Here is a 23,600-nt window from a genome sequence, read left to right on the forward strand (position 1 = left end):
ACCCGAGGGCGGCCACAGCTGCACACACGATTCTGGGTGTCGGGAGGCCTGCGCTGCCCCCACGCGTCCTCGTGTGCGGGAGGGACGCCCCCCCCAAACTCCGCCCACGGCAGCAAGCATCCCCCCTCCCCTCCTGGAGGAGCACAGATGCCCCCGTCCCTCCCGCGGGCTCCGACGGGGCTGCAGGCGTCCGGCTGTTCTGCCCGCGGGCCGCGCGGGTCACTCTCAAGGGACGCGAGGCGGGTGGCGGGGCCGGACGCTCTGGGGGGAGTGGCTCCGACCCGGGATTTGCTCCGCGAACTCCTCCTGACCTGAAACCTCACAGAACCAGCGAGATGGTTAAAACCAGGACCGAGGCTCCCGTTGGACGACCTCCGGCCAGGGAGACAGGGGAGGGGGAGGAGCTGGTGGAGTAGGTCAGCCCCGCGGAGGACAGCCGTGCGGCAGAGCAGGAGCTGGGACGCCGCGGTGGGCCCCACGGGCCCCGCCGGCAAGGACACGGGCCACCGGGGAGCCAGTGCGAACGTCCACATGACGACAGGGGCTTGGCGGTCTCACCTCGTGCTGTACACAGACGGGGCCGCGAGGGCGGCTGCCCCTCCTAGCCTTCTGTGAAGTGGCCCAAGGAGCAAGAAGACGGGCACCAGGCTGCCCGCGTCTGGTCAAATCCCCTTGAAGGCGGGGACAGGGGTTCCCGGGGCCCTGAGTGTGGCCATCGTGCACAGCGCTGGAGAGGGACGGACCCCCGCCCACGGGGGAGGTGGACCCCAACGTCTGCTCTCCGCGTGTGCTCCCGGGGCATCCAGCGCTATGAATCGTGGTTTTTCTGGGGTGCACGCCGAGCGGGAAGGGCGGCCTGGAGCCTCAGGGGTGTTGGAAGTTCTATTTCTTGATCCTGGTGGTGGTTACACGCGGGTGTGGACGTCAGCCAGAGTCACTGAGCGGCACACTTCAGGCTGTGAAGCTGAGGGGCGCCGGCCTCCACAGGCGTCAGGGAGAGCTTGTTGACATCAGGGCCGTGCGGTCCAGCCGCGTGGACGGTGCCTCCCTGTCCCATCCTGGGGAGAGCGGGTGCTGGGAGGGTATTTGCTCTGGAAGCAACAGGCTGTGGCTGGTTGTGACTGGTTGCTCGGGAGAAAGGCGGTGGGGCGGTGGGGGAAGGGACCCTCTGTCACGGGAGCACATACGAGAAATAGAAACACATACACGGTTTTCCAGTGACAACCCTTTAAAAATCTCCTTCCTTGAAGTGCGGCTTGTACACAGTCACCGTCCCCCATCCTGGGTTGACCGTGATGTGCACTTGGACAGGTCTGCTTCCTGCGCACCCACCCAGTCCGGCACGGGGCACGACGTCCCACCCCCCGAAAGCTCCCTGTGCCTCCGTGGGCCTGGGGCAACCCTTCCTCTGCATCTGTCCTTCTAGACGGGCCCTCCCGGTGCCAGAGCCTCACGGAAACGGAACCACGCACACCGCTCCCCCGGGTCTCCCTTCTCCGGCTCAGGGCGACGTTCTGGAGCTCTCCGCGTTGTCGCCTGTCTCAGAACTCGGTTCCTTTCTGCGGCGAGGGGTCCTTGCCACCAGGTGTCCCGTTCTGGGGCCGCGGGGCTCGCAGGCCGCCTCCAGCGCGAGGCTGTTGTTAGTAAAGCTGCTGTTTGCTCTTGTTTCTCTGGGGACCATGTCCAGGAGTGGGATTTCTGGTTGTTTATGGGAAGCGGATGTCGAACTTGATAAGAAACCACCAAACTGTTTTCCAACAAGATCGCCGCACTTCTCCCCTCGCCCGGCTGCCCGCGGGGCCAGCAGCTGGGTGTCCTTGCCGACCCTCGACGCAGCCCGCGGTCTGGGGGCACGCGAAAGCTCGGTGTGGTTTGAGTTTGCTTCTCCCCACGGCCGGCGGCGTCCGGGCTCGCTGGCCGCGCACGTGTCATCCTGCGACAGGCCTCTCAGGTCTTCTGTCCTCTGTTTGGTTATGGGTCGTCTCATCGTTGAGTTGCGGGAGTTCTTGGCGTACTCGGGCACAGATCCTGTGTCGATACTCGCCCTGGGGTGTGTTGGGTCCTGGCCCCTTCCCTAGTTCCTTCACAGTGTCTTCGGCGAGCGGAAGGCTCGGGTCTTACCGGAGCCTAGTCGGTCCGTTCTGTCCCGTCTGGCTCATGCTGTCCACACCCGCACCCCTGCTCCAGGCGGCAGCTCTGTGGGCTCAGCCTTCCTGTCCCGTCTCCACGCCGTGCCTCGCACTGGCGTGGCAGAACGCCCGCGGCGAGAGCCCGGCCAAGCTCCGGTTTTGCACCCGAGGCGGAAAGGGAGCTGACGCGTGGGCAGAGGCACCGCAAACGTTCCTGTGGAAACGCCTGCCTGTCGGACGTTGTGCCTTCTGGAGGCCGAGGGGCTTGACCAGGCGGGGGCGGGGGTGAGCCAGGGCGATGCCCCAAACCCAGAGATTCTCCAGCTCCAGCACTGACGGGAAGCGAGCCTCTGTGAAGGCGGCAGGGGCATTAGGGGCCTGGCCGCGGGGCGCACGCCTCAGTCAGGGTCATGGAGAGACGGGGCTTGGCGACAGGTGCCTCCCCGTCTGACTGTGGCAGATGGCGGGGAAGGGGCTTCGAGGCCCAGACCGAAGCCCCCTGACGCGACTGCCTTTTATCTGCAGCCTCTCGGAGCCACGACTACTTTGGCCACGAGAACTGGGACCACCAGCTGAAGTTGGCCGTTGCGTGGAACCGCGTGGACATCGCCCGGAGCGAGATCTTCTCCGGCGAGCGGCAGTGGAAGGTGAGGCCCCTGTGCAGCCCTGTGGCGGGCCTTGTTGGCCGGCAAGCGCGAGGACGGGCCCTGGAGGGGGGCCTCTGTCCACCCCAGCCCTGGTCCTGGTGGAGAGCGCTCCGGGCCGCTTCCTCCCTTCCCGAGCCAGGGACCGCAGCGCTCCGGCTCCAGCGGCCCCGCGATGGGGTGTGCGCGGGCTGTGCCCCACGGTGCTCTCTCTCAGCCTTCAGAGCTGCACCCCGTGATGATGGCAGCCCTCATCTCCAACAAGCCCGAGTTCGTGAAGCTCTTCCTGGAGAACGGCGTGCGGCTAACGGAGTTCGTCACGTGGGACACCCTGCTCTCCCTGTACCGGCACCTGGACCCCTCCTGCCTGTTCCACAGCAAGCTGCAGAAGGTGCTGGCCGAGGAGCCCGAGCGGCCGGCTGGCGGGCCCACCGTCCCCCACGTGCAGATGCACCACGTGGCCCAGGTGCTCCGGGAGCTGCTGGGGGACTTCACGCAGCCGCTGTACCCCCGGCCTCGGACCGGCGACCGGCCCCGGCTCCTGCTCCCCGTGCCCAACATGAAGCTCAATGTGCGTGCTGGTGACCCCCTCCCGCCTCCCCCCCCCCCCCCGCTGGGCCTGGGTGCTGGGCTGCTGCTAGGTCCTCAGTGCTTCTGTTTGAAGAAATGATCTCTTATTTCCATTGGAAAGGAAACGTGCTCCTCATCTTGGTCTGTCAGAGCCGTCATCCCAAAATACGGGGGCTTAGACAGCATCTGGCCCCCCACAGTCCAGAGGCTGAAGCCCACGGTCGAGGCGTCAGCAGGCTTGGGGCCTGGTGGGGCCTCCCTCCCAGGCTTGAGGACGGCCGCCTTCTTACCACGTCCGCATGTGGTCTTCGTTCGGTGGGTGGGCGGAGAAATAGAGAGCACTGGTGGACACCATCTTCTCTTCCTCCAGGGACACCGGTCCTATGAAATCAGGGCCACAGTCACCTCCTTAGATGCCCCGTCTCCAAACACAGTCACTCTAGGAGGAGGGGCTTCAACATACAAATTCTGAGGACACGTCTCAGACCATGCTTCTCCCTTTCTAGAAATCTCAAACAGTACAAACAGTAATGTGGGGGAAGTGGTCCCCCTCGTGCCTCGGACCCCAGTCCCGGCCACCATGTGGTCAGGTCAACATGATCCCCCCACAGCACTGTAAGGATGCCCAGCACGTGCACTGCAGCCCAGGAAAAGTCGTTTTCTAGTCTCTGTCCATATTTGATGGGAATCCTGCAGCATCTCAGTGCTAAGTGGGAGGCCGGGTTTGCATTCCCATCACCGAGTATCCTCCTCTCCGGTTATTGAGGCTTTTACAAATGAAGCCCAAGCGCTGAGTTTTATCAGGTGCCTTTTGAGAACTGGAATGGTTCTTCTTCGTTAAACTATGAATTTGCTGAATTATTTCAACAGATTTCCTGATGACAAAACATACTTATTCTTGTTTTGATCTTAACTTGATTGCTGTGTGACATGTGTTTAGTATGATGCTGAATTTTGTTGCCAATATTTTCATGTTTTTTTGCACCAGAATGTCTGAGCCTTTGTTTTATTTTGGAGGCATCTTTGTCAGGTTCTGGTACCAGCTTTATGTGATCCTTGTGAAAACCACTGGGAAACCTTCCTTATTTCTTTGCTCTGGAGCCATTTCTGTGGCTGGAATTCACTGTTCTTACAAGCTTGACAGGCTCTCCTATGAGTCCATCAGGGCTTGGGGCCTTTTTGGGTAGTAGCTCTGAGAATTTCCTGTTTCTTTTCTGATAATTTCTCAGTTTAGATTTTCTGTGTGTTCTATGGCCAGATTTGGTTTTTATAGCTAGCAGAAAATTAGCCACTTCATTCAGGTTTTCAGATTCATCCGTTGTCTCAGGTGGGCTCTGTCTGAACTCTGGGAGAGAGGGGGCTGTGCCTGGGTTTTGTATACTCCCCACTCGCTCTTTGAGATTCCGGAGTATTTAAGATGCCCTTTATGATGGTCCAAGCTGGAAGCTCATAGTTAGACATGTTGGTAATTTATTTAGTTTTACCAACTAATCTCTTTTAACATAAAGACAAGCCTTCAGGAAATTTCTAAAATTTCTTTTAAAAAGCGGAATTTTGTGTGTCACGTGGGGAATGTGTTCTCACTTCTGGAAATGTTTTCTGGACCATCTAAGTAGGTGTTTATTGTTGGATGGGCTAGGAAGCTGGATTCCCATGTCACTGCGTAAACTGAGTCTGGGGGGAGGTGCCCACCTGCTCACATGTGACCCTTGTCTGTTTGGCTTTTTCTCGGTGGCCTTCTCTGCAGGAGACACCGTGTAGATTCCCTTGAGGAACTCACAGCCATGAATCTCTAACAGACTCTGTGCTAGAAGTTGACTACCCAGAAAGGCTTTGATGCCATCAGAAAAGACTCAGGAAACTCGAGGTGCCTGGTGTGTAAAGAAGAGGCTAGGCCAGGAGTTAGCTGGGCTTTCCACTTTCTGAATGTTTCCATGTGTCTCCAGAGGGACGGTTTTAAATCTCTGGTGCGCATGAAATCAGTCTAAGGTGGAGTTGAAACTGCAGGTTTCTGGGCTCAGCCTCCAGGGACAGTGGTTCTGGGAAGGTGCGGACCTGGGCTCAAGGCTGCACCCTCAGCAGGCCCACTGGGGTGACCAACAGTACTGGGGGCCTAGGAGAGGTTCTGAATGTTCGCTGCTCTCCAGATGCAGGGAGTAAGCCTCCGGTCCCTCCACAAGCGTTCCTCAGGACATGTGGCCTTCACCATGGACCCGGTCCGCGATCTTCTCATTTGGGCCATCGTCCAGAGTCGTCGGGAGCTGGCAGAAATCATCTGGGCCCAGGTAACTAGGCCCGTTTCTCAAGAAGCATGGCTGTGTGTGGACGGGCGACAGGGCTCCGGCCAGGTAGTGTGTTCCCAAAGCCTAGGGCCAACAGCAAGTAGAGGAGTGTGCGGCTTTGGAGGGGGGCAGGGCTGCCCATGACCATGGAGGGGACCCAGGGTGCACAGTGTTGGAGGACAGAGAGCCAGGCTCAGGCAGGAAAAGAAATTTAGGGAGATGAGCCGCCTCCTGTCCTTCTGTCCAGGGCAGAGGCTGTGTGTGCGGGCACAGCTCGGAGCAGCCACCTGCCATGGCCCACGTGAGGGCTGGGGGTTGGTGGGTCACCCGTGCCGTGGCCAGCCTGCTCTGTGGCGACCCTGCAGAAGGTGATATCCCTGGGGCCTGCGTCTCCTTCCATGGACCGTGAGGGATGTCGACAGAGTCTGTGACTCAGATGGGGAGCGAGCCCTGTGTGAGCCTGCCCTGAGCCCCTCTGCGGGCTGCCTGGGGACATCGGCCCTCAGCCTCCTGGGCCGTTATCACTAGGCCGTGGCAGCTTCATGGTCATGATGGGGGACGGGCCAGGCCCAAGGCCCCCACATATGGCCTCCTTTACCTCCAGCAGATTCTCTTCTTACCGGGAAATTCAAGTGTAGCTTTTCTCTGAGATCCCCTACATCGCAGCGTTGGCATTTCCAAGTCGCCTTTGTGGAATTGGCTGTTCCCCAGTGTCGCCAGTGTCTACCCTCTCTGTGGTCTTGGGAGGCTTGTCCTCTCCCAAGGCTCATGGTGGGTCAGCGGCAGAGCTGGGCCTGCCTGTGGCCTCGGGTGTGCTCTGTGGGTCTCAGTGTGCGGGGGGCTTTCCAGGATCCGCCACCAGCCCCTTGTCCTAGACCAGACAGTGCCTCTGGGCTATGCTTGGAGAGTCTCCCTTGAGATGTTCTCGGCATCCCTGGTGCCTGGGACAGGCAGAGCCACTGAGGCTGGGCGCCCAGAGCCTGAAGGAGACTTGCGTGGACCTGGTCCTATTTCTGCCCTTTAGCCCTAGGCCTGGGGTTTACCCGATGCCCAGGCCGTGCTGGGACTTGTGCCGTCAGGGCCGTGCTCTGGGTGGGCAAGCAGACCCTTCCCCCTGGCCAGTGTGGGAGACTGGACCTCCGGCTCAGGCTCACCTACTGATTTGGGGGGGCCCAAGTGGTTTCTATGGACGGGGCACGACAAGGAATGACCTGGTGGCCCACATCGTCTCCTCACGCCCAGGCAGTGTGTCTGGGGCTCCGGGGCTGGACTGTCTGGGTTCTCAGGGTGGCTTCCCCGGTGCCCAGAGCCAGGACTGCATTGCGGCGGCCTTGGCCTGCAGCAAGATGCTGAAGGAGCTGTCCAAGGAGGAGGAGGACACGGACAGCCTGGAGGAGATGCTGGCGCTGGCCAACGAGTTTGAACACAGAGCCATCGGTGAGTTTATGGGGCCGGCCTGGGACCGCGGCCCGGCTCCTCACACGCTGCCCCGGGGGCCTCGTCCTCGGTCCTGCCCAGACCGTGGCATCTGGAGGAGCCAGTCCCTGACGCGGTCCCCGGCTCGGACACGGATCTTCCTTCTGCCAGGGGTGTTCACCGAGTGCCACCGGAAGGACGAGGAAAGGGCACAGAAACTGCTCACCCGCGTGTCGGAGGCCTGGGGGAGGACCACCTGCCTGCAGCTGGCCCTGGAGGCCAAAGACATGAAGTTCGTGTCTCACGGAGGCATCCAGGTGACCCTCTGAGGCTCGCTTCCGGGAGGAGCTGTGGGCGCTGGCGCGGCCTCCTGGTCACCTACTGGCACTCGGGTCCCAGTGCTGTGGCCCCCGGGGGCCTGGGGACAAGGCCTGGCCCTTGATCGTGTGCTCCCCTCCTGTTTTGCCCGTGAGGAAACTGATGCTAAGAGAGAGGGGTGGTGGGTGGTGAAGACTCAGCCCCACAGGGGTGTTCCCAGCTGGGAGCCCGCAGACCTCCGGGTGGCCCCAGCCCGTACCCCGGGGAAAGGCTGGCCGGGCCTGGAGCCTCTTCCTCAGCCGCAGAAGACGGGCTCTGCCTGCACTGCCCACCACGTGGTGCGGCGGGGCTCAGAGCACTGGGGACCACGCGGGCACTCCGCACGGAGCAGACGCGGCATGGCCTGCAGGGGTGCGGCACAGGCAGCGCCTGCTCTTCTGAAGCTGCCCCCACTGTCCCCAGGCTTTTCTAACCAAGGTGTGGTGGGGCCAGCTCTGTGTGGACAACGGGCTCTGGCGGGTGATCCTGTGTATGCTGGTCTTCCCGCTGCTCTGCACCAGCTTCGTCTCCTTCAGGTACCAGCCGGGCTGCTGGGCGCCCGCAGGGCCCGCAGACCTTCCTCCCTGATGTGCTTGTAGGGGGCAAGTCGCGTCTGTCCCGATGGCTGCCCCCGGGTCCAGGCGTGCGGGCGGGAGGCCGAGGGAGGGTCCCCACCTGTGGGAAGCGCCCACGTGCCCTGAGCAGCCCCCCTGCCCTGAGCGCCCGCCCCACCCTGCCCTGCGCTGAGCGCCCACCGGAGCCCAGCGTTTCGTTTCCGTCCTAGTGACCCCAGAGCCAAAGGGCTCTTTCAGGGCCCTCCCCTCCGTGGTGCCGTCTGGCGGAGCCGTCTACATGCTGCATAGGCAGAGTGGGCTGCCTGGACGCAGGCTGTGTCCCCGCGCTGCTGTCCCTGCCGTGTGACGGGAGCGCAGGAGCACTCTGGCCCCACCCCTCAGGCGAGGCAGAGGTCCTTGGGGCTCTCAGGCCCCCGCAGCCTTGCCGTCTGCCCCCGGCCTCTGCCCTGCAGGGAGAAGAAGCTGCAGGCCAGGAGGGGCCTGCTCCGGGTCCGCGCCTTCTTCAGCGCTCCCGTGGTCATCTTCCACCTCAACATCCTGTCCTATTTCGCCTTCCTGTGCCTCTTCGCCTACGTGCTCATGGTGGACTTCCAGCCCGCGCCCTCGTGGTGCGAGTGCCTCATCTACTTCTGGCTCTTCTCTCTGGTGTGTGAGGAGCTGCGACAGGTGCGCCCGGCCGGCCCCCTTCTCCACTTCCCCACATCCCCAACCCACAGGGACTGTCCTCTGGTCCCCACCCCCAGCTGGGAGCGCCTGGCCCCGGGACCCGCAGCCGGGTCACTTTTGTGGGTGGGCACACGGTAGGCTCACCAGGCACCCAGACGCTGCTGCCAGGGCCTGGGGCAGCCTCAGAGCTCCTGGGAGGCAGGGGCAGAGGGAGGTGAGGAAGGCAGGTGCGGAGGCAGGTGAGGGAGGCGGGTGCGGGAGGCAGGTGCGGAAAGAGGTGCAGGAGGCAGGGGCAGAGACAGGTGCGGAGGCAGGTGCGGAGGCAGGTGCGGAGGCAGGTGCAGGAAGCAGCACTGTCCCACTGGGCTCTTCCCAGCTTGCCTCCGGCCGCACCGCTTCCTGAAGCCAGCTGCCCTCCCAGGGACAAAGCTCCAGTCTCACAGGTGGCAGCCCCAGAGTGGGGGTCTCACGTGCCCTCCGCTCTGAGTCGGACCATCTCCGGGACCTCTCCCTGGCCCACCCCGCCGCCAGGGTCCCACCCTTCCCGGGATCCTGGGGTCCGTTGGGAGCTGGCTGGCTCCCAACAGAGAGGACGGACAGCCCTCAAGAACACGGACATTTGTGGGCTGAGCAGGACTGGGATGGGTCGCAGGGCGGGCTCAGGGTGCCCGGCAACACCTCTGCCTGGAGCCCCTCCCCCTTCCTCCTCGACCCCGGGGGACAAGGGAACGGGGGAAATCTGTCCCCTCCCTGGCTGGCCTCGCTGTCCGGGAAGGAGCAAGTGTTCTTACCGTCCTGGTGCCAATGGTGACGACAGCCAGGCCCCTAACCGCGCCCTCTCTCAGCTCTTCTACGACCCCGATGAGCTTGGGCTGATGAAGGTGGCGCTCCTGTACTTCAGCGACTTCTGGAACAAACTGGACGTCGGTGCCATCTTGCTCTTCGTAGCAGGACTGACCTGCAGGTGAGCTCGGTCTCCCCTGGGCCTCCCGTCCGCGACGGGCAGCCCCGAGGGCTCCGGTCCCCTGGGGTGTGTTTGTCGTCTGTCTGGTGGGCAGACGCTCTCCGGGGCCGGCGGAGGAGCAGAGAAGGGGCCAGAGCTCCTGGGGCCAGGCCCTCCCTGGCCCCTCCTGCTGGGGCTCAGGGCCCCGTGCGTCCCTGCCACCGTCCCGTTCTCCATGAGGCAAGAGGCCAAAGCGGGGCCCGCCTGCCCTGCCCCCGGCTGGGTTTCTGGACTTTTCTGGAGAGCCCCCGGAGGCTCTGCCCGTGAGCTGTACCCCATGCGTGGTACTTTGGGCTCCAGAGCCACCGTGGGCTCGGGCCGGTGAGCAGGCAGGTGGGCAGGCTCCGGCGTGGCGAGCTGAGGGCCTCGGTTCTGCCCTGGGCAGGCTCATCCCCGGGCTGCTGTACCCGGGACGCATCATCCTCTCCCTGGACTTCATCATGTTTTGCCTCCGGCTGATGCACATTTTCACCGTCAGTAAGACGCTGGGGCCCAAGATCATCATCGTGAAGCGGATGGTAAGGGGACGAGTGGGTCCTGACGCCAGCGGCCGGGGAGGGGCGCCCGGGCCGAGACCGCTGCCAGGTTCCCACGTCCCTGCTTTGCCCTCGGGCTCCCAGCCCTAGCACACCTGTCTCAGGTCCTTGCGTGTACATCTCCTCTTCCAGGAAGCCTTCCCTGATCGCAACAGCTCGTTCCTTGTCCCTGTTACAGCCCCGGTCACAGTCCCATCCAGCCCCTTGTGTGGCGCCCTCCTGGACGGGGGGCCCCCGTGTCCCTGCAGTGGGTGTCAGAGACGCCTCCCAGTGCTGCGGGGCCCCAGCCCAGGTGTGCAGGGAGGGGACATGTGGGCGCGCGTGGCTGCAGCTGGGGCCACTGTGTCTCTGCAGATGAAGGACGTCTTCTTCTTCCTCTTCCTGTTGGCGGTGTGGGTGGTGTCTTTTGGGGTGGCCAAGCAGGCCATCCTCATCCACAACGAGAGCCGAGTGGACTGGATCTTCCGGGGGGTCGTTTACCAGTCGTACCTCACCATCTTCGGGCAGATGCCGGCTTACATTGACGGTAGGACATGGGGCACAGAGAGCACCCGCCGGGGCGCCGGCAAAGCTCACAGAAGGATGGGGGGCAGGAGGCGGCCGGTGGCAGCTCCCCAAGGGCCCTGTGTGATGGCATCAGTGGGGCGGGGGGCATCTGAGCTGAACCCCGAAGCTGTGCTGAGATCCCAGACGGGCCAAGGGTGTGGCCTGGGGTGCTGGGACACCAGCCGACACCCCTCCCCCACACCACATGCCACCCTGTCCCTCCTCCTTCTCCAGACGGGGTCAAGCCTTTTTGCCTACTGAGCTCCTTCTTTTCAGCAGCTTCGCCGAGATCTAATTCACCGCAAGACTCCGCTGTATAAAGTGTGCTTTAGCGGTTCTAGTGCAGAACACGTGCATCACCCACCAAAGACCCCTGTTAGCGTCTCTCCCCATCCTCGGACTGTTAGCGGCCTTTGATCTACTTTCCATCTGTACAGTCTGTCTTTGCTGCACGTTTCATATGAACCGGAGAACGCAATTTGTTATCTTCATATCTTGCGTTTTCTTAGCGTAACGTATTTAATTCCCGTTTGCTGCTAAGTAATATTCCGTTGTATGGACAGACCACAATTTGTTTATGCATTTGTACGTCGGTGAACACGTGTTGCTTCTACATTTTAGCTGTTATGAATAACATTGCTATGAACAGTTACTTAGAAGTTTTTTACAAGTTTTTGTGTGGGCGTATGTTTTCATCTTTCTTGGGCATATATCTGGGACTGGAACGTATACCCGCTGGGCTGTATGCTAAGTCTGTGTTTAACTTTTTGAGAACTGGCCAAACTGTTTTCTCTGGCAGCTGCCCTGTATCTTATGTCCTCACCAGCAATGCACCCAAGGGCCCCAATTTCCACATTCTCTCTGGTTTGTCATTGTTTGTTTTCTTTTTTTTTTTCTTCTACCCGTCCCAGTGGGTGTGAGGTGCATTTCATTGTGGCTCTGATTTGCATTTCCCTGATGCTAAACGATGTGGAGCATCCCTTCACGTGCTCCCTGAGCCATTCGGGCGTCTTCTCTGGAGAAATGTCTACTCCCCTCATTGGCCCATGTCTCAAGTGGATTCTTTTTCTTTCTTATTGAGTTACAAGAATTCTTTACATATGGACACCAGTCCCTTCTCATGTGTATGATTTACCAGTATATTCTACGGGTCGTCTTGTCACTTTCTTGATGGTGTCCTTCAAAGCACAAACGTTTTTAATTTGATGCTGTCCACCTTATCAATTGCTTTTTATCATTTGTGTTTATCTCAGAACCCCATGCCTGATCCAGGGTCATGAAGAGTTAATGTCTGTGTTGTCATTCCAGAAGTAACAGCTTTTGTTCTTACTTTTGGCCTTTGAGCTGTTTAAGCTAGTTTTCTATACAGTGTGAGGTAAAGGCCATTCTTTTGTATGGAAATTTCTAGTTGTTCAAGCACCACGTACTGAAAAAACCATTTCTCCCCATTGAATTGTCTTGGCTCCCTTGTCAAAGATCAGCTGACCATTAATGAAAGTTTTATCTATAGACTCTCAGCTCTATCTGTTGATCTCTATGTTCTCGTGCACCACTCGGTCTTGGCAAGTGTAACTTCATGGTAAGTTTCACAATCAGGACATGTGGGTCCTTCAACTTTGTTCTGTTTCAAGATTGCTTTGGCTGCCGGGTCCCTTGGATCCACATGAATTTTTGGATCAGCTTCTCACTTTCCCCAAAAGCCGTCTAGGATTTTGACTGTGAGCATGGGTTACCTTTCTGCTTATTTAGATCTTTAATTTCTTTCAACAATATTTTATAGTTTTCAGTGTGAGAGTTACACTCATTTGAAGTTTATTCTTAAGATTTTGATTCTTTTTCATGTTTTTGTAAGTAGAATTATTTTATTAATTTCATTTTTGGATTTTTTGTTGGTAGTGTACAGAAATACCCTATATTTGCATGTTGATCTAAAACCGTGCCAAACTTCTTTATAGCTCTCATAGTTTTTAGTGGATTCCTCGGGATTTACTATATACGAGGTTTTGCCCTCTGCAAATAGCGATGCTTCTTGCTTATTCCTTTCCCATCCAATACCTTTATTTCTTTTTCTTACTTAATTATTCTGGTTAGATCTCCTGATACAATATTGAATAGAAGCGTCCAGAACAAACATCTTTATGTTGTTCCTGATCTTAGAGGGAAAAAAGCTTTCAATCTTTCACTGCTAAGTACGATGTTCACTATGGGGTTTTTTGTAAATGTCCTTCATCAGAGTGAGGAAGACCTTCTATCCCTAGTTTCTTGAGTGCTTTTTATTATAAAAGCGTATACAATTTTGTCAAACACTTTTCGACATCTGTTGAAATGTTCACATGATTTTTGTTCTTCGTGCTATTAATATGGTGTGTTGTATTCATTGATTTCCAGAGGTAAAGCCGACTCTGCCCTCCTGGGATCTATCTCACTCAGTCAAGGAGTAGAATTCTTTTTATGTGTTGTTGGATTCAATTTGCCGGCATTTTGGGGAGGGTTTTTGCATCTATGTTCAGTTTTGTGTTGCGTGGTTTTGGTATCACGGTGGTCCCGCCCTCAGAACGCATCATCTGTGTTCCCTTGTCCTTCAGATTTTGGAAGAGTTTGTGAAGGGTTGGTTTTAATTCTCAGACATTCAGTAGAATTCACGAGGGAAGCCCTCTGGGCCGGAATGAAGCTTTGTGTGAAGTTCTAAGTTATAACTTCAATCTTTTTACCTGTGTCAGGTCTGCGTGTGCCTCTCGCCTCCTCCTCAGTCACTCCCGGTGTCTCGTCTCTCGCTAGGAGTCTGCCCCTGTTTCTAAGCCACGTACTTTGTTAGCACACAGTTCTGTGGTGTTTCCTTAGACTTCTCCTGACTTTTGTGGGGTTGGCAGTGCTGTTCTCTCGTCCTTGTAACTTGAGCGATTCAACCCCCTCCCCATGGACCAGTCAGGGTAAAGGGCTGTAATCTTCTCAGTCTTTTCCAGGAGCCAGATCTTGGTTTTATTGATTTTCTTTGTTGTTTTCTTATTCTGTCTTTTATTTGTTTGCCTTCTGGTCATCTGATGTTTCTTATTTCCTTCTTTCTGCTGGCTTTGGGTCCGGTTTACTTTCCATTTTTTAGTTTCCTGAAAGGGAAGGGTGTGTTCTGGTGTGGTCTTGTTCTCCTTAGCAGGGCCTGTTTGCTGGGGGTGGGGGAGATCAGCAAAACAGACACGGGGTGGTGGGAGGTACAGACTTCCAGGCCCTAAAAACTAGCGCATGCTCATTGTTGCAAAAATGTTAAATCCAAAGTAAATATAAAGAATAAAGTTGTCTGTAAGCGCATTTCCCCAGGGTAACTGCCCTTAATGACTGCCACTAGAGATGCCCTCTCGGGAGTGTTTTGAGGTGTACAAGCTGGACACATATTTATGTTTTATGGTCTCCCATACCCTTCCCTTGGCTACGGATGGGGCACTACACTTCGGTTGGTACCCCCTGTTGCGGAGGTCAGCACGTGGCCTGCGCCACACAGTTCCCTCCCCCGCCTCCCTCCTCATTGTGGTAACTGTTCATTTTCTCGGTTCAAATTCTGTCCCATGTCCCTGGGCTCTCTGTGGTTGGAGCCTGCGTCACCCCTCCTGGGGCTGGCTTCTGCCTGGGAGCCCAGGACGTGTCCAAGAGGGGTCAGCCATGTGCCAGGCAGGGGCCTGCGCCAGGCTGGAGTGTGGGTCTGGCTCCAGGGCTCTTCCTCTTTCCTTGGCAGCCACGCTTCCTGCCCATGGAGGATGCTTGGGTGTAGACAGCATGTCTACAGCATGTAGACACCCCGCTGGGGGGGTGTCCAGGCCCCAGAGATGCTCACTGCCCAAGGGACACTTGTGACTCTGTGTGGTTTCTTTGTTCCCGGCACCCGCCCCCGACTCCCAGGTGTGAATTTCAGCCTGGACCAGTGCAGCCCCAATGGCACGGACCCCTACAAGCCCAAGTGCCCCGAGAGCGACGCCGTCCGGCACGAGCCTGCCTTCCCCGAGTGGCTGACGGTCATCCTGCTGTGTCTCTACCTGCTGTTCACCAACATCTTGCTGCTGAACCTCCTCATTGCCATGTTCAAGTGAGGGCCCCCCACGGGGCGCGGGGGCCACGGGGAAGGGAGCCTCCCGGGGGCGTGGGACCCAGCTGGCGTATCTTTGCTTCAGGAATTGCCCTCCAGGGTGCTGTGTGTTTGCTTTTTGTGGGACGCCCCCCTGGGTCCCCCAGAACCCCCAGGCAATGCTGTGGGCAAATCTGAGGGTCCCGCCGGCTCTCCCGTGACCCACGCCCCTTGCCTCCTGCCAGCTACACGTTCCAGCAGGTCCAGGAGCACACGGACCAGATCTGGAAGTTCCAGCGCCACGACCTGATAGAGGAGTACCACGGCAGGCCCCCCGCGCCACCCCCCTTCATCCTCCTCAGCCACCTGCACCTGTTCATCAAGAGGGTGGTCCTGAAGGTGCCCGCCAAGAGGCACAAGCAGCTCAGTGAGTCCCCTCACTCCGCCGTCCCCAGAGCACGCCCTCCGCTGTCTCGGGTCTCGGGGCGCAGTGGGGGCCTGTAGGGGGTGTGGTGGCTCCTTCTAGAACCGGGGAGACTCCGCGGGCCTCTGACCTCCCCCAGCCCCTCGGTGGACTTGGGGTGGGCTCCCGCTGCCTTCCTCCCGGCCGGGGCCCCTCCCCGTGCCCCCCATGGGGCGGCCGGGTCCCTCCATGTGCCCCTGGCCCTGCAGAGAGCAAGCTGGAGAAGAACGAGGAGGCCGCGCTCCTGTCCTGGGAGATCTACCTGAAGGAGAATTACCTGCAGAACCAGCGGTACCAGCAGAAGCAGAGGCCAGAGCAGCAGATTCAAGACATCGGCGAGAAGTAGGGTCGCCCCTGTGGCCAGGGGGCGGGAAACCCCTACAGCTCCAAGTCGCGCTGCGGGCCACAGCCCACCTGGGCCTGGTCCCTGGGGCGGGGAAACCTGTGTCCTCCGGCTGTCCCACGGCCTTCTCTCTGGGTCCTTGGGAAGACTGGACCCCGCGGGGTGGGGAGGAGGGAGAAGGTCACCCGCGCTGCGGGCAGGGCTGACTCTGTGGACAGAGCTGAAGGAGGGGTGTGGGCCGGGGAAGGCCCCCTTGGCCTGGGGGGTGAGCTCAGTGACCTTGTGGGCACACAGCCTTGCTGCCACTTCTGTGGGACCGGGTGGCCCGCCTGGAGCTCAGGCTCGCTGGGTGTCGTCCTCCTGCCCCGAGGTCCTCCCTCCCTTCCTCATTCTGGCGTGAAATCGGTGCTGCTCCCGGCTGTCCGCGTCACCCCTCGGCCCTTGGCTGGGGACACGGGCCAGCTCTGCGCTGGCCACCTTCCCTCCCGGGCTCAGGGGAGGGATCCGAGGCCCGGGGAGGCCGCGAGGCGTACCTTGGCCCCACAGCCCTGTGGCTGAGCTGAGCCCACTCCTCTCCAGCCACAAAGCGGGGAGGGGGTGTGTCGATGAGGCGGGGTCTCTGGCGAGCTTGTCCTGGTGACACGAGTCATGGGGTCTGAGGACGCTGCGTCAGTGCCCACACGGCAGTCCATGGGCTGACTGGGGACGTGGCAGGAGGTGGTTTCATGGCTCCTGTGGGATTAGGGAGCACATAGTTGAGGGGAGGAGTGACACCCGGACCCTCGGGATACCTTCCTCCCCTTTCCCTAGAGAACCATTCGAAGCGGTCACCGAAGTGGGGGCTGAGTTTATTATGGAAGAGCGTCCCCGGCAGGTGGCAGCGGGCACAGCCGGAGGGAGAGCCTGGGCCACGTCTGGCCGTGGAATTAATTACTATAAATGGGCCAGACCAAGGCTGGGGACGCCGCCGTGCTGTAGCCAAGCTACGCAAACCAGACAGATGTTCCGAACCGCGCGCTGCCCCGCCCCCACCCTTGCTGCCCAGAAGTGGCTCTGAACTTGGTGCTTCGCCTTCTGGCATCCTGTGGGCCAGTCACGGCGAGGAGCGTCGCGCATACCTGCGTCTCGCCCCCAGGGAGGCCCTACAGGTGTCGAGGGGCCGTGGGCGCGGGGGGCAGCTGCTCGCTGCGAGACCGCCCTCTCTGGGGCGGGAGGCCGTGTTCATTCTGACGGAAACGCATGTTGTAGATACTTTCAGGGGGAGGCCTGGAGTGAAGCGCAGGAGAGGCCGGGCCACTGGGTCTGGCAGGGACCTCCCCCTGCAGCCTGGGACCGTATTTCCCGACATTCAGGCCAGAGCTCAGCCCGGCTCTGTGCTCTTCCAGGGTCAACACCGCGGTGGACCTGCTGGAAATGGAGGGTCGCAAGCGGTCCAGCTCCCTGGAGCAGAGGCTCGCCTCCCTGGAGGCGCAGGTGAGTTCCGGGCCAGGGCCCACGTCTGGACCAGGCCTCCGACAGGCCTGGCCCCCGCTCTCTGAGAGGGAACACTCTGGGGAAATGACCCTGAGACAGACTTGGGGAATGTCTGGGCATCCGTTCCCAACTGGAAGCAGCACCTTCTCTGTCCTCCAGAAAATGCTGTCAAACACTTCCCCGCCGAGCTTGGCCCCACTGCACTGGGGGTGTCCACACCGCAGGCTGGTCAGAGGGAGCACTGGGGGTGTCCACACCGCAGGCTGGTCAGAGGGGCTGCTCTGGTCCCCTTCTCTGGCCCCCTCAGAGCTGTCCTCTGAGATGACCGCTGCGCAGGACTCCACGTCCAGACGTCCCAGGCGACCAGGGGATGCTGGGAGGGAGGTGCAGGGTGCGTCTGAATGAGGAACGACATCAGAAAGCAGCGTGTGGACGTCTCAGAACGCCCCAGATGGTGGCAATGAGGGGCCAAGGTTTTGACGCTTCCTCATGCAGGAGCGCGTTCCTTTGTAGGAGGCAGCTTGAAGGACATTGTCAATAGGCAGTTAGCTCCAGGTGAGCAGCCCCTCCATCCCCCAGCAGTGAGCACTGATGTCCCCCCACAGGATGGGCCACACAGCTGGGCTCCGAGCCCTGGGCCTGAGACAGGAAGCCCTGAGCAGCCTTGCAGGCAAGCTGGGCTCCGGTCCCTGAACGTTCCCTCACCCGCCCATCCGTCTCTTCATTCGTTCATTCATTCGTCCGTCCTTCCTTCCTTCCTTCCGTCCGTCCATCATTTCATGTTTCCGCGCTCCCCCTCTGTGTCACATCCAGGGCCGGCCCGAGGAATGTCAGGGCGAACAGGCATTGTCTCCTGCGTAGAGGTTTCCAGTCTTGGGGGCACAGACATAATGTCCCCTGTCACAGCGGAGTGTCATAAGCACAGCAACGGAGAGATGCACGGGGGCTGGTGGCAGGGGAGGCCTGCAGCCTCCGGGATAAGGAGGGGGGGCCGGGTGGGGGTTGGGTCCCTGCCCTTCTGTGCACCTCTTGCTGATGGCACAGAGGACCTGTGCTTTCTTATGAGAGCCCCTGCAGCCCACAGCAGCCTCCCGGCAGGCAGGACCTGCGCCCCTATGCTGTCACCGGAGTCTCCCGCCTTCTCAGTTCTGCTGTGTCGGGGTGGGGGGCGAGCCCCTGGGCCCGTGTGCTGGCAGGGTGTCCGCCGTCAGCCAGCCCCCACGCGGGGACCACTGCCTGCAGGCTCTGTGCAAACTGCCTTCTCTCCTGTGGGGTCTTGCCTTGCTGCCACCCTCTAACACGAGTGCGGCTGCCGCCCACCGAGCGGTGTTCTCCTGGCCCCTGTTCATCACGTGGCTCCTACTTTGCCTGTAGTTGAGTATGTTTGGCTTCCAGAAGTTTCTTTTCTCTGGGAGGAACAGGAGCCCTGGGAAGCTTCCATGGGTCATCCTTCCCCCTGAGAAGACAGCTCAGAGCTCTTCCTGGGGCTTCAGCATGGTTCGGTGGCCTCTGGTGTGTCCAGGTCCAGTGGCCTCTGTGTCTCCCTGGTGGGCACTGCTGGGGACCAAGGGAAGCAGGGTGGGCTTGGATGCTGGTGAGGTCACTGCAGCAGGAGGGGCACTTCCAGCAGTGCCTTCGTGCTTTCGGGGGAGGGGTAGGGGTAGGTGTGCTGCACGGGGACAGGCGCTGACCACATCTCGCTTGGGGTATGCCTTCCAGGTGGCCCAGACGTCCAGAGCATTGCACTGGGTCATGAAGGCACTGAGGGACAGTGGCTTTGGCTCAGAGGAGGCCCTCCCCACCCTGGGTGAGTGGGGCACCACGCCAGCAGCTGGTCTCTACTGGGCTATGTTCTTTTGAGTCTGGGGGTCTGTCGAGAGGAGAGGCAGCAGGCAGCGCTCTCACGGGCCTTGGGGGTAAGCTGACAGAGCCATCCTTGAGCCCAAAGGACGTAGCAGGAGCATAGCCTGCCCCGGGCAAGCAGGGGCCCAGCACAGATGAGCTTCTGACATGACCAGATGGGGGACTCGGAGGGAAGGCCTGGCCTGTGTCCCTGACCTCCTCCTGTGTGCCTCATAACACAGAGGAGGGGCAGCTCCAGGAGCTGCTGGGGTACAGAAAGCAAAGCCTGTGTTTCTAGAAATGGGCATGACTAGCTCTCCTGGGGTATGGCTGGTCCTCCTTCCCTGGACGGGCTCTGGGGCAGCCACACAAGGAGGCAGTTGCTGGTTGGGGGTTTGCGGGGACAGTGCCTGACCCCAGATCTCAGTCCTCCCAGAGCCACGGTCCTGGGGCCCTGGGCTGGGGCCCCCTGCAGGGCTGCTGGTGGTCACTCTGGGCTCGGGGAGGTGGAGGAGGCCCAGTTTTGGGGAAAGGGCCATAGAGGACGCCCCTGTCCTGTGGGCCAGGTGCCTGAGCCGGGGTCCAGCTTTGCCCACGGCTCCCTGTGGCTGTTCCCAGCACCCCAGAAGGCCTCAGAGGGGCAGGACCGTGAGCTGGACGGCAGGCAGAAGGCGGAGGATGTGGGCGACGGCCACCACGTGAACGCCCGGCACCTCCTTTACCCTCACGCCCACATCACACGGTTCCCCGTGCCCAATGAGAAGGTGCCCTGGGAGGTAAGTGAGCCCTGGCAGGAGACGCCCGGGGTTCTGGGCAGCAGTTCTGCCCCGAGCCCCCGACACGGCCGGGCACTGGCTGCCCTCGCCCGCTCCAGCCCCTGGGACGTGCCGGACAGAGGAAGAGGCTGAGTCCCGTAGGCGCCGGCGGCTGGAGGTGGTGGAGCTGGGACCTGACCCACACAGGGAGCACACCGCCCCCGCCTCCAGCCACCTCGCTCGTCCTGGACCCCGCATCCCCGGGAGCGGTCACTGCCCCTTTTGTGAGTGCCACAGCTGAGCGAAAGCACGGAAGGGAGAGGAAGGGGAGACAGCCTCTGCGTGCCCTCCCTGGCCCACAGGATTTCCCTCTGGTCTTTCCAGAACATTCCAGACGGTGGCTTCCATTCCTCCTCCCGAGGCCCTGCCAGCTGGAGTCCTCCTCATTTCTGGAGCCCAGCCTGGACCCGCTCCCCATCCTGGGGGCTCCCCTAGACCAGCAGTCCCCATTGGGGGGGTGCCGCGCCACCGCCCCCCCCAGCCTGCCCGAGCACGGAGCTACCATATGCACTTTGGGGACAGTCTCGGTGGCCTTGGCTACGAGCACTCTGATGGCCCTTGGTCATCCGGGTGGCTGGCCCCTAGCCGTGGTCTGGGTGACAGTCTGAGGGGGGCAACCCCTGTCTATGCAGACGGAGTTTCTCATCTATGACCCGCCCTTTTACACGGACGACAGGAAGGACAAGGGCTCGGTGGACCCCGTGGGAAAGTGAGTGTGCGAGTCCTCGGCCCCGGGCAGGAGGGCGGGTGAGGGACCCCCTGGCGCTCCCAGGTGGCCACCAGAGCTGGCTCAGGGCAGGGTCTGCTTCCGGCCTGGACGGGGTGCCCTGATCTCCTCAAGGGCTGGGACACGCAGGGAGGCGTGTGGCTGGGGGCACCTGGGGCCGTGGGCTCTCTGATGGCCCTGTCCGGGTGCCACCCTGTCTCCCCGGGGCCGTGACTTTTCCGCTTGCTCCCAGTGCCCCGGAAGCCTTGGCCGGCATCAGCTACAACGCCGTGGACGGGCCCACAGACCGGCGGAGCTTCCACGGGCTCTACGTGGTGCAGGACGGGCTCCCTCTGTGAGTGCAGCCGCCACCATCCCACATCACCCCGACCCTTGTGGGGGCCTTTGGAGGCTTGCTTCTCAGCTGCCGTGTCTTGGCAAACTAGCCATTTTCCTGATAAAAATGAACAGAATGCAGAAGAAAGGACACACTGACCTCGACGAGGCCCCCCCTGCCCCTCGTGGGACTTACCCCGCTGTCCCGCCATCTCCATGGATTTCTGGGGCAGAGCATGCTCCCCTGAGAGGGTTCTGGTCACAGGCAAGCCATTGAGGGCAGTGGGTTCGCGTCCGGGGTGGCCGTGTTTGCCCGTGTCTGTGGGGATGGGCACGGTGTCCCACTGTGCAAAGTATGCCCCACGTCCAGCTGTCGAGTGACCAGTGACCTCCTGCCCGGCAGTCCTTGGGGGTCACCTCCTGTGTCAGCCTGGGCTCCTGGAGATGAAGGAGCCTCCTGTGGGCAGGGTCTCTGGGGAGGAGACGCTCCAGGGCCCGGGTGTGAGGAAGGAGCCGTCAGAATTAGTGGAGGGAAGCAGAGGCTGGGATGCGTGAGTCCCGTGGAGCAGACAGGGCCGGGGCGGCTGCGGAGAGGTGGCCGGCGTGGGGCTTTCAGGAACGTCCTGGAACAGGAGCGGGCCGCGTGTCGGGAGGTGGTGGGAGATGGACCCCCCGCTCCGCGGCGACAGGAGGCCACGCGAGGCTGTGGCGCGGGAAGAGAGCAGGCTGGTGTGTCATAGCGGGACCCACGTATGTGAGGCCTCCGGGTGCAGACGCGTGTGGCGTGGCGTGGTGGGCTGGGCATGGCGGGCCGGACGGCCACTCGGACGGACACCACTGTCCGCGGTCAGGCTGGATGCTCCTCTTCCAGCCAACTCCAAGGTGACCTGAAGCTCCTGCCTCATCCCTCGGGGTCCCTCAGGGACATCTGTCCCCAGGTGGACAGCCCTAGGTGGGGAGGCTGGGGGAGGGGCTGGCAGATCTGGGGTCCTATCAGCACCTCCACACATGGGCTCCTTCCCTGCCTCCCGCCGAGCTGAGCTGCTGAGGCTCTGAAAATCCTGGACTGGGGAGGATCCTGGAGGAGCCGCACGCCCCCCCGAGTGGCCTCTGCCCACTGCCCCGTCCTGGTCCTTCCGGAGGCAAGTGGCAATCTAACCGACCCCCGTCCACCCCAGGAACCCCATGGGCCGCACAGGACTGCGCGGGCGAGGGAGCCTTTGTCGCTTTGGACCCAACCACACGCTGCAGCCCGTGATCACGCGGTGAGTGCCACCGACGAGGCCGCCCAGTCCCCCGTGGGCCCCGTCATGTCATGTCCACCCCAGCCACTGACCCTTGGGCACACCCGAGACACAGCGTGGGAATGTCCCTGTCCCTGGGAAAAACCCAGGCCTGTCCCCACTCCCGGAGGCTGTCTCCCTTCAGGTCCCTGTCCCTTGGCGTGCCTCTGGGAGGAGGGGCAGCACCAAGGCCCAGGCCCACAGACAGGCTGGAAACACGTATGACCCCACCCAGCATTTCCCAAGAGCGAACGGCAGAACAGCAGAGCCCCGGGCGCGTGTTTCTTGGAGGCTTTTGATAAACTATTTCCTGAAAGCCGGGGCCATTCTAGTCCTGCTGGGATCAGTGACGCGGGAGACACTTCCCAGCGGTCACCAGCCGGGTTCTTCGCCTGGAGCAGCTGCTGGGGAAGGAGACAGGGTCGGCCCCCGGGAGGGCAGGGGCAGGGCCGGGACCCCGTGGCCTCCCTCCCCGGTGCGGGGGGTGTGCTGACGTCAGAGGATCGCCACGAGCGGCCGGTCTGCAGGTGGAGGCGGAACCAGGACGGAGCCGTCTGCAGAAAGGGCATCAAGAGAATGCTGGAAGTGCTGGTCGTGAGGCCCCCGCGCTCGGAGTCCTGGGCCCTGCCAGGGGTGAGCCGGCGCGAGCGTCCAGTCGGCCCATTCCCGCAGACCCGCCCCTCCCCCCGCGGTCACCGCCCCACGGTTCTAGACTCTGTCCCTGGTCCTGAAGGACAGGCTGGGACTGGGCACTGCGAGGAGGTCCCCTTCCCGTCGGCTCATTCTGTAGTTGTGAAACCGGGTTCAGAGGCTCTGGTGTGCGAGAGCCTAACTGGTGCCCGTTGTGTCTGAGCAGAAGCTCCGGGCTGGGGCTGCGTCCACGCCGGGGCCCGCGAGCTCGCGGCGCTCACAGCCGCGGGGGCAGACGCGGCTCCTCCTGTAGGTGTCTCCACCCGCCCCTGCGTCCTGTGCAGCGCTGAGCTGAGCCCTAGGGACAGGACAGTTGCAGGGCTGTGGGGAGGCGGGGAGTGGCAGGTCGTAGGGGTGAAGCCTGGAGGGCACCCCAGGACCTTGTGGGGACAAAACTAATTGAGGTGCAGAAGACCGTGGGCTGAACGGCTTGGGTTTTACTCCCAGATCAGGCTGCCCTCCCCGGCCCCCAGCCCTGTTCTGGGGTCCTAGCAGGAGGACCAGGCCAGGCTCTGAGCTGGTGCACAGCGTCTGGGGTGCGGCCCCGTTCAGGGCCTCTCCTCTGAGCCTGTTCCCGGAGCTTCCATGATCTACCTGTCCGTGGCCGTTGCTCCTCTGCTGGGGGTGGCCGGTCCTCGGGCTGCGATGAGGAGTCTGGGCAGCTCTGGGCCCTGCAGCAAGAAGCCCCGTGCCCCCGACAGAGGGAGCACCATGCCGAATCGGGGGTGGCTTACGGCCGGCCCTCTCACCCTGGGGCTTCTCTACCATGATTCAGCCTCCCTCCTGGGCATTTTGGTCTGTCTGGGCAAGACACTGGCCCAGCCCCAATGTGGTTCCTACTAACTGGCATCTTCCGAGCAGCTTGCCGCAGCCT

General features: G+C 61.1%; 1 protein-coding gene across 11 annotated transcripts in view; it reads left to right on the top strand.

Moving 5' to 3' along the window:
• Window positions 1–23,600, top strand: part of TRPM2 (transient receptor potential cation channel subfamily M member 2) — a 50,449-nt gene that overhangs the window by 23,437 nt on the left and 3,412 nt on the right. For 6 of the 11 annotated variants that reach the window (XM_059164902.1, XM_059164899.1, XM_059164900.1 and 3 more), the window contains 20 exons: window positions 2,655–2,776; window positions 2,991–3,344; window positions 5,491–5,628; window positions 6,933–7,062; window positions 7,213–7,358; window positions 7,822–7,934; window positions 8,426–8,639; window positions 9,485–9,603; window positions 10,028–10,160; window positions 10,533–10,704; window positions 14,613–14,796; window positions 15,021–15,202; window positions 15,448–15,580; window positions 16,967–17,054; window positions 18,774–18,861; window positions 19,515–19,672; window positions 20,344–20,420; window positions 20,671–20,772; window positions 21,932–22,018; window positions 22,564–22,669. In XM_059164902.1, the coding sequence (XP_059020885.1) occupies window positions 2,655–2,776; window positions 2,991–3,344; window positions 5,491–5,628; window positions 6,933–7,062; window positions 7,213–7,358; window positions 7,822–7,934; window positions 8,426–8,639; window positions 9,485–9,603; window positions 10,028–10,160; window positions 10,533–10,704; window positions 14,613–14,796; window positions 15,021–15,202; window positions 15,448–15,580; window positions 16,967–17,054; window positions 18,774–18,861; window positions 19,515–19,672; window positions 20,344–20,420; window positions 20,671–20,772; window positions 21,932–22,018; window positions 22,564–22,669 (2,846 nt within the window). Of the gene's footprint in view, window positions 1–2,654; window positions 2,777–2,990; window positions 3,345–5,490; window positions 5,629–6,932; window positions 7,063–7,212; window positions 7,359–7,821; window positions 7,935–8,425; window positions 8,640–9,484; window positions 9,604–10,027; window positions 10,161–10,532; window positions 10,705–14,612; window positions 14,797–15,020; window positions 15,203–15,447; window positions 15,581–16,966; window positions 17,055–17,990; window positions 18,433–18,773; window positions 18,971–19,514; window positions 19,673–20,343; window positions 20,421–20,670; window positions 20,773–20,888; window positions 21,019–21,931; window positions 22,019–22,563; window positions 22,670–23,600 lie in introns of those variants that run through there. The other 5 variants (XR_009351260.1, XM_059164898.1, XR_009351261.1 and 2 more) reach the window with 5 other exon arrangements.

Source organism: Mustela lutreola, chromosome 2 (genome assembly GCF_030435805.1).
Source record: "Mustela lutreola isolate mMusLut2 chromosome 2, mMusLut2.pri, whole genome shotgun sequence".
Taxonomy (NCBI): domain Eukaryota; kingdom Metazoa; phylum Chordata; class Mammalia; order Carnivora; family Mustelidae; genus Mustela; species Mustela lutreola.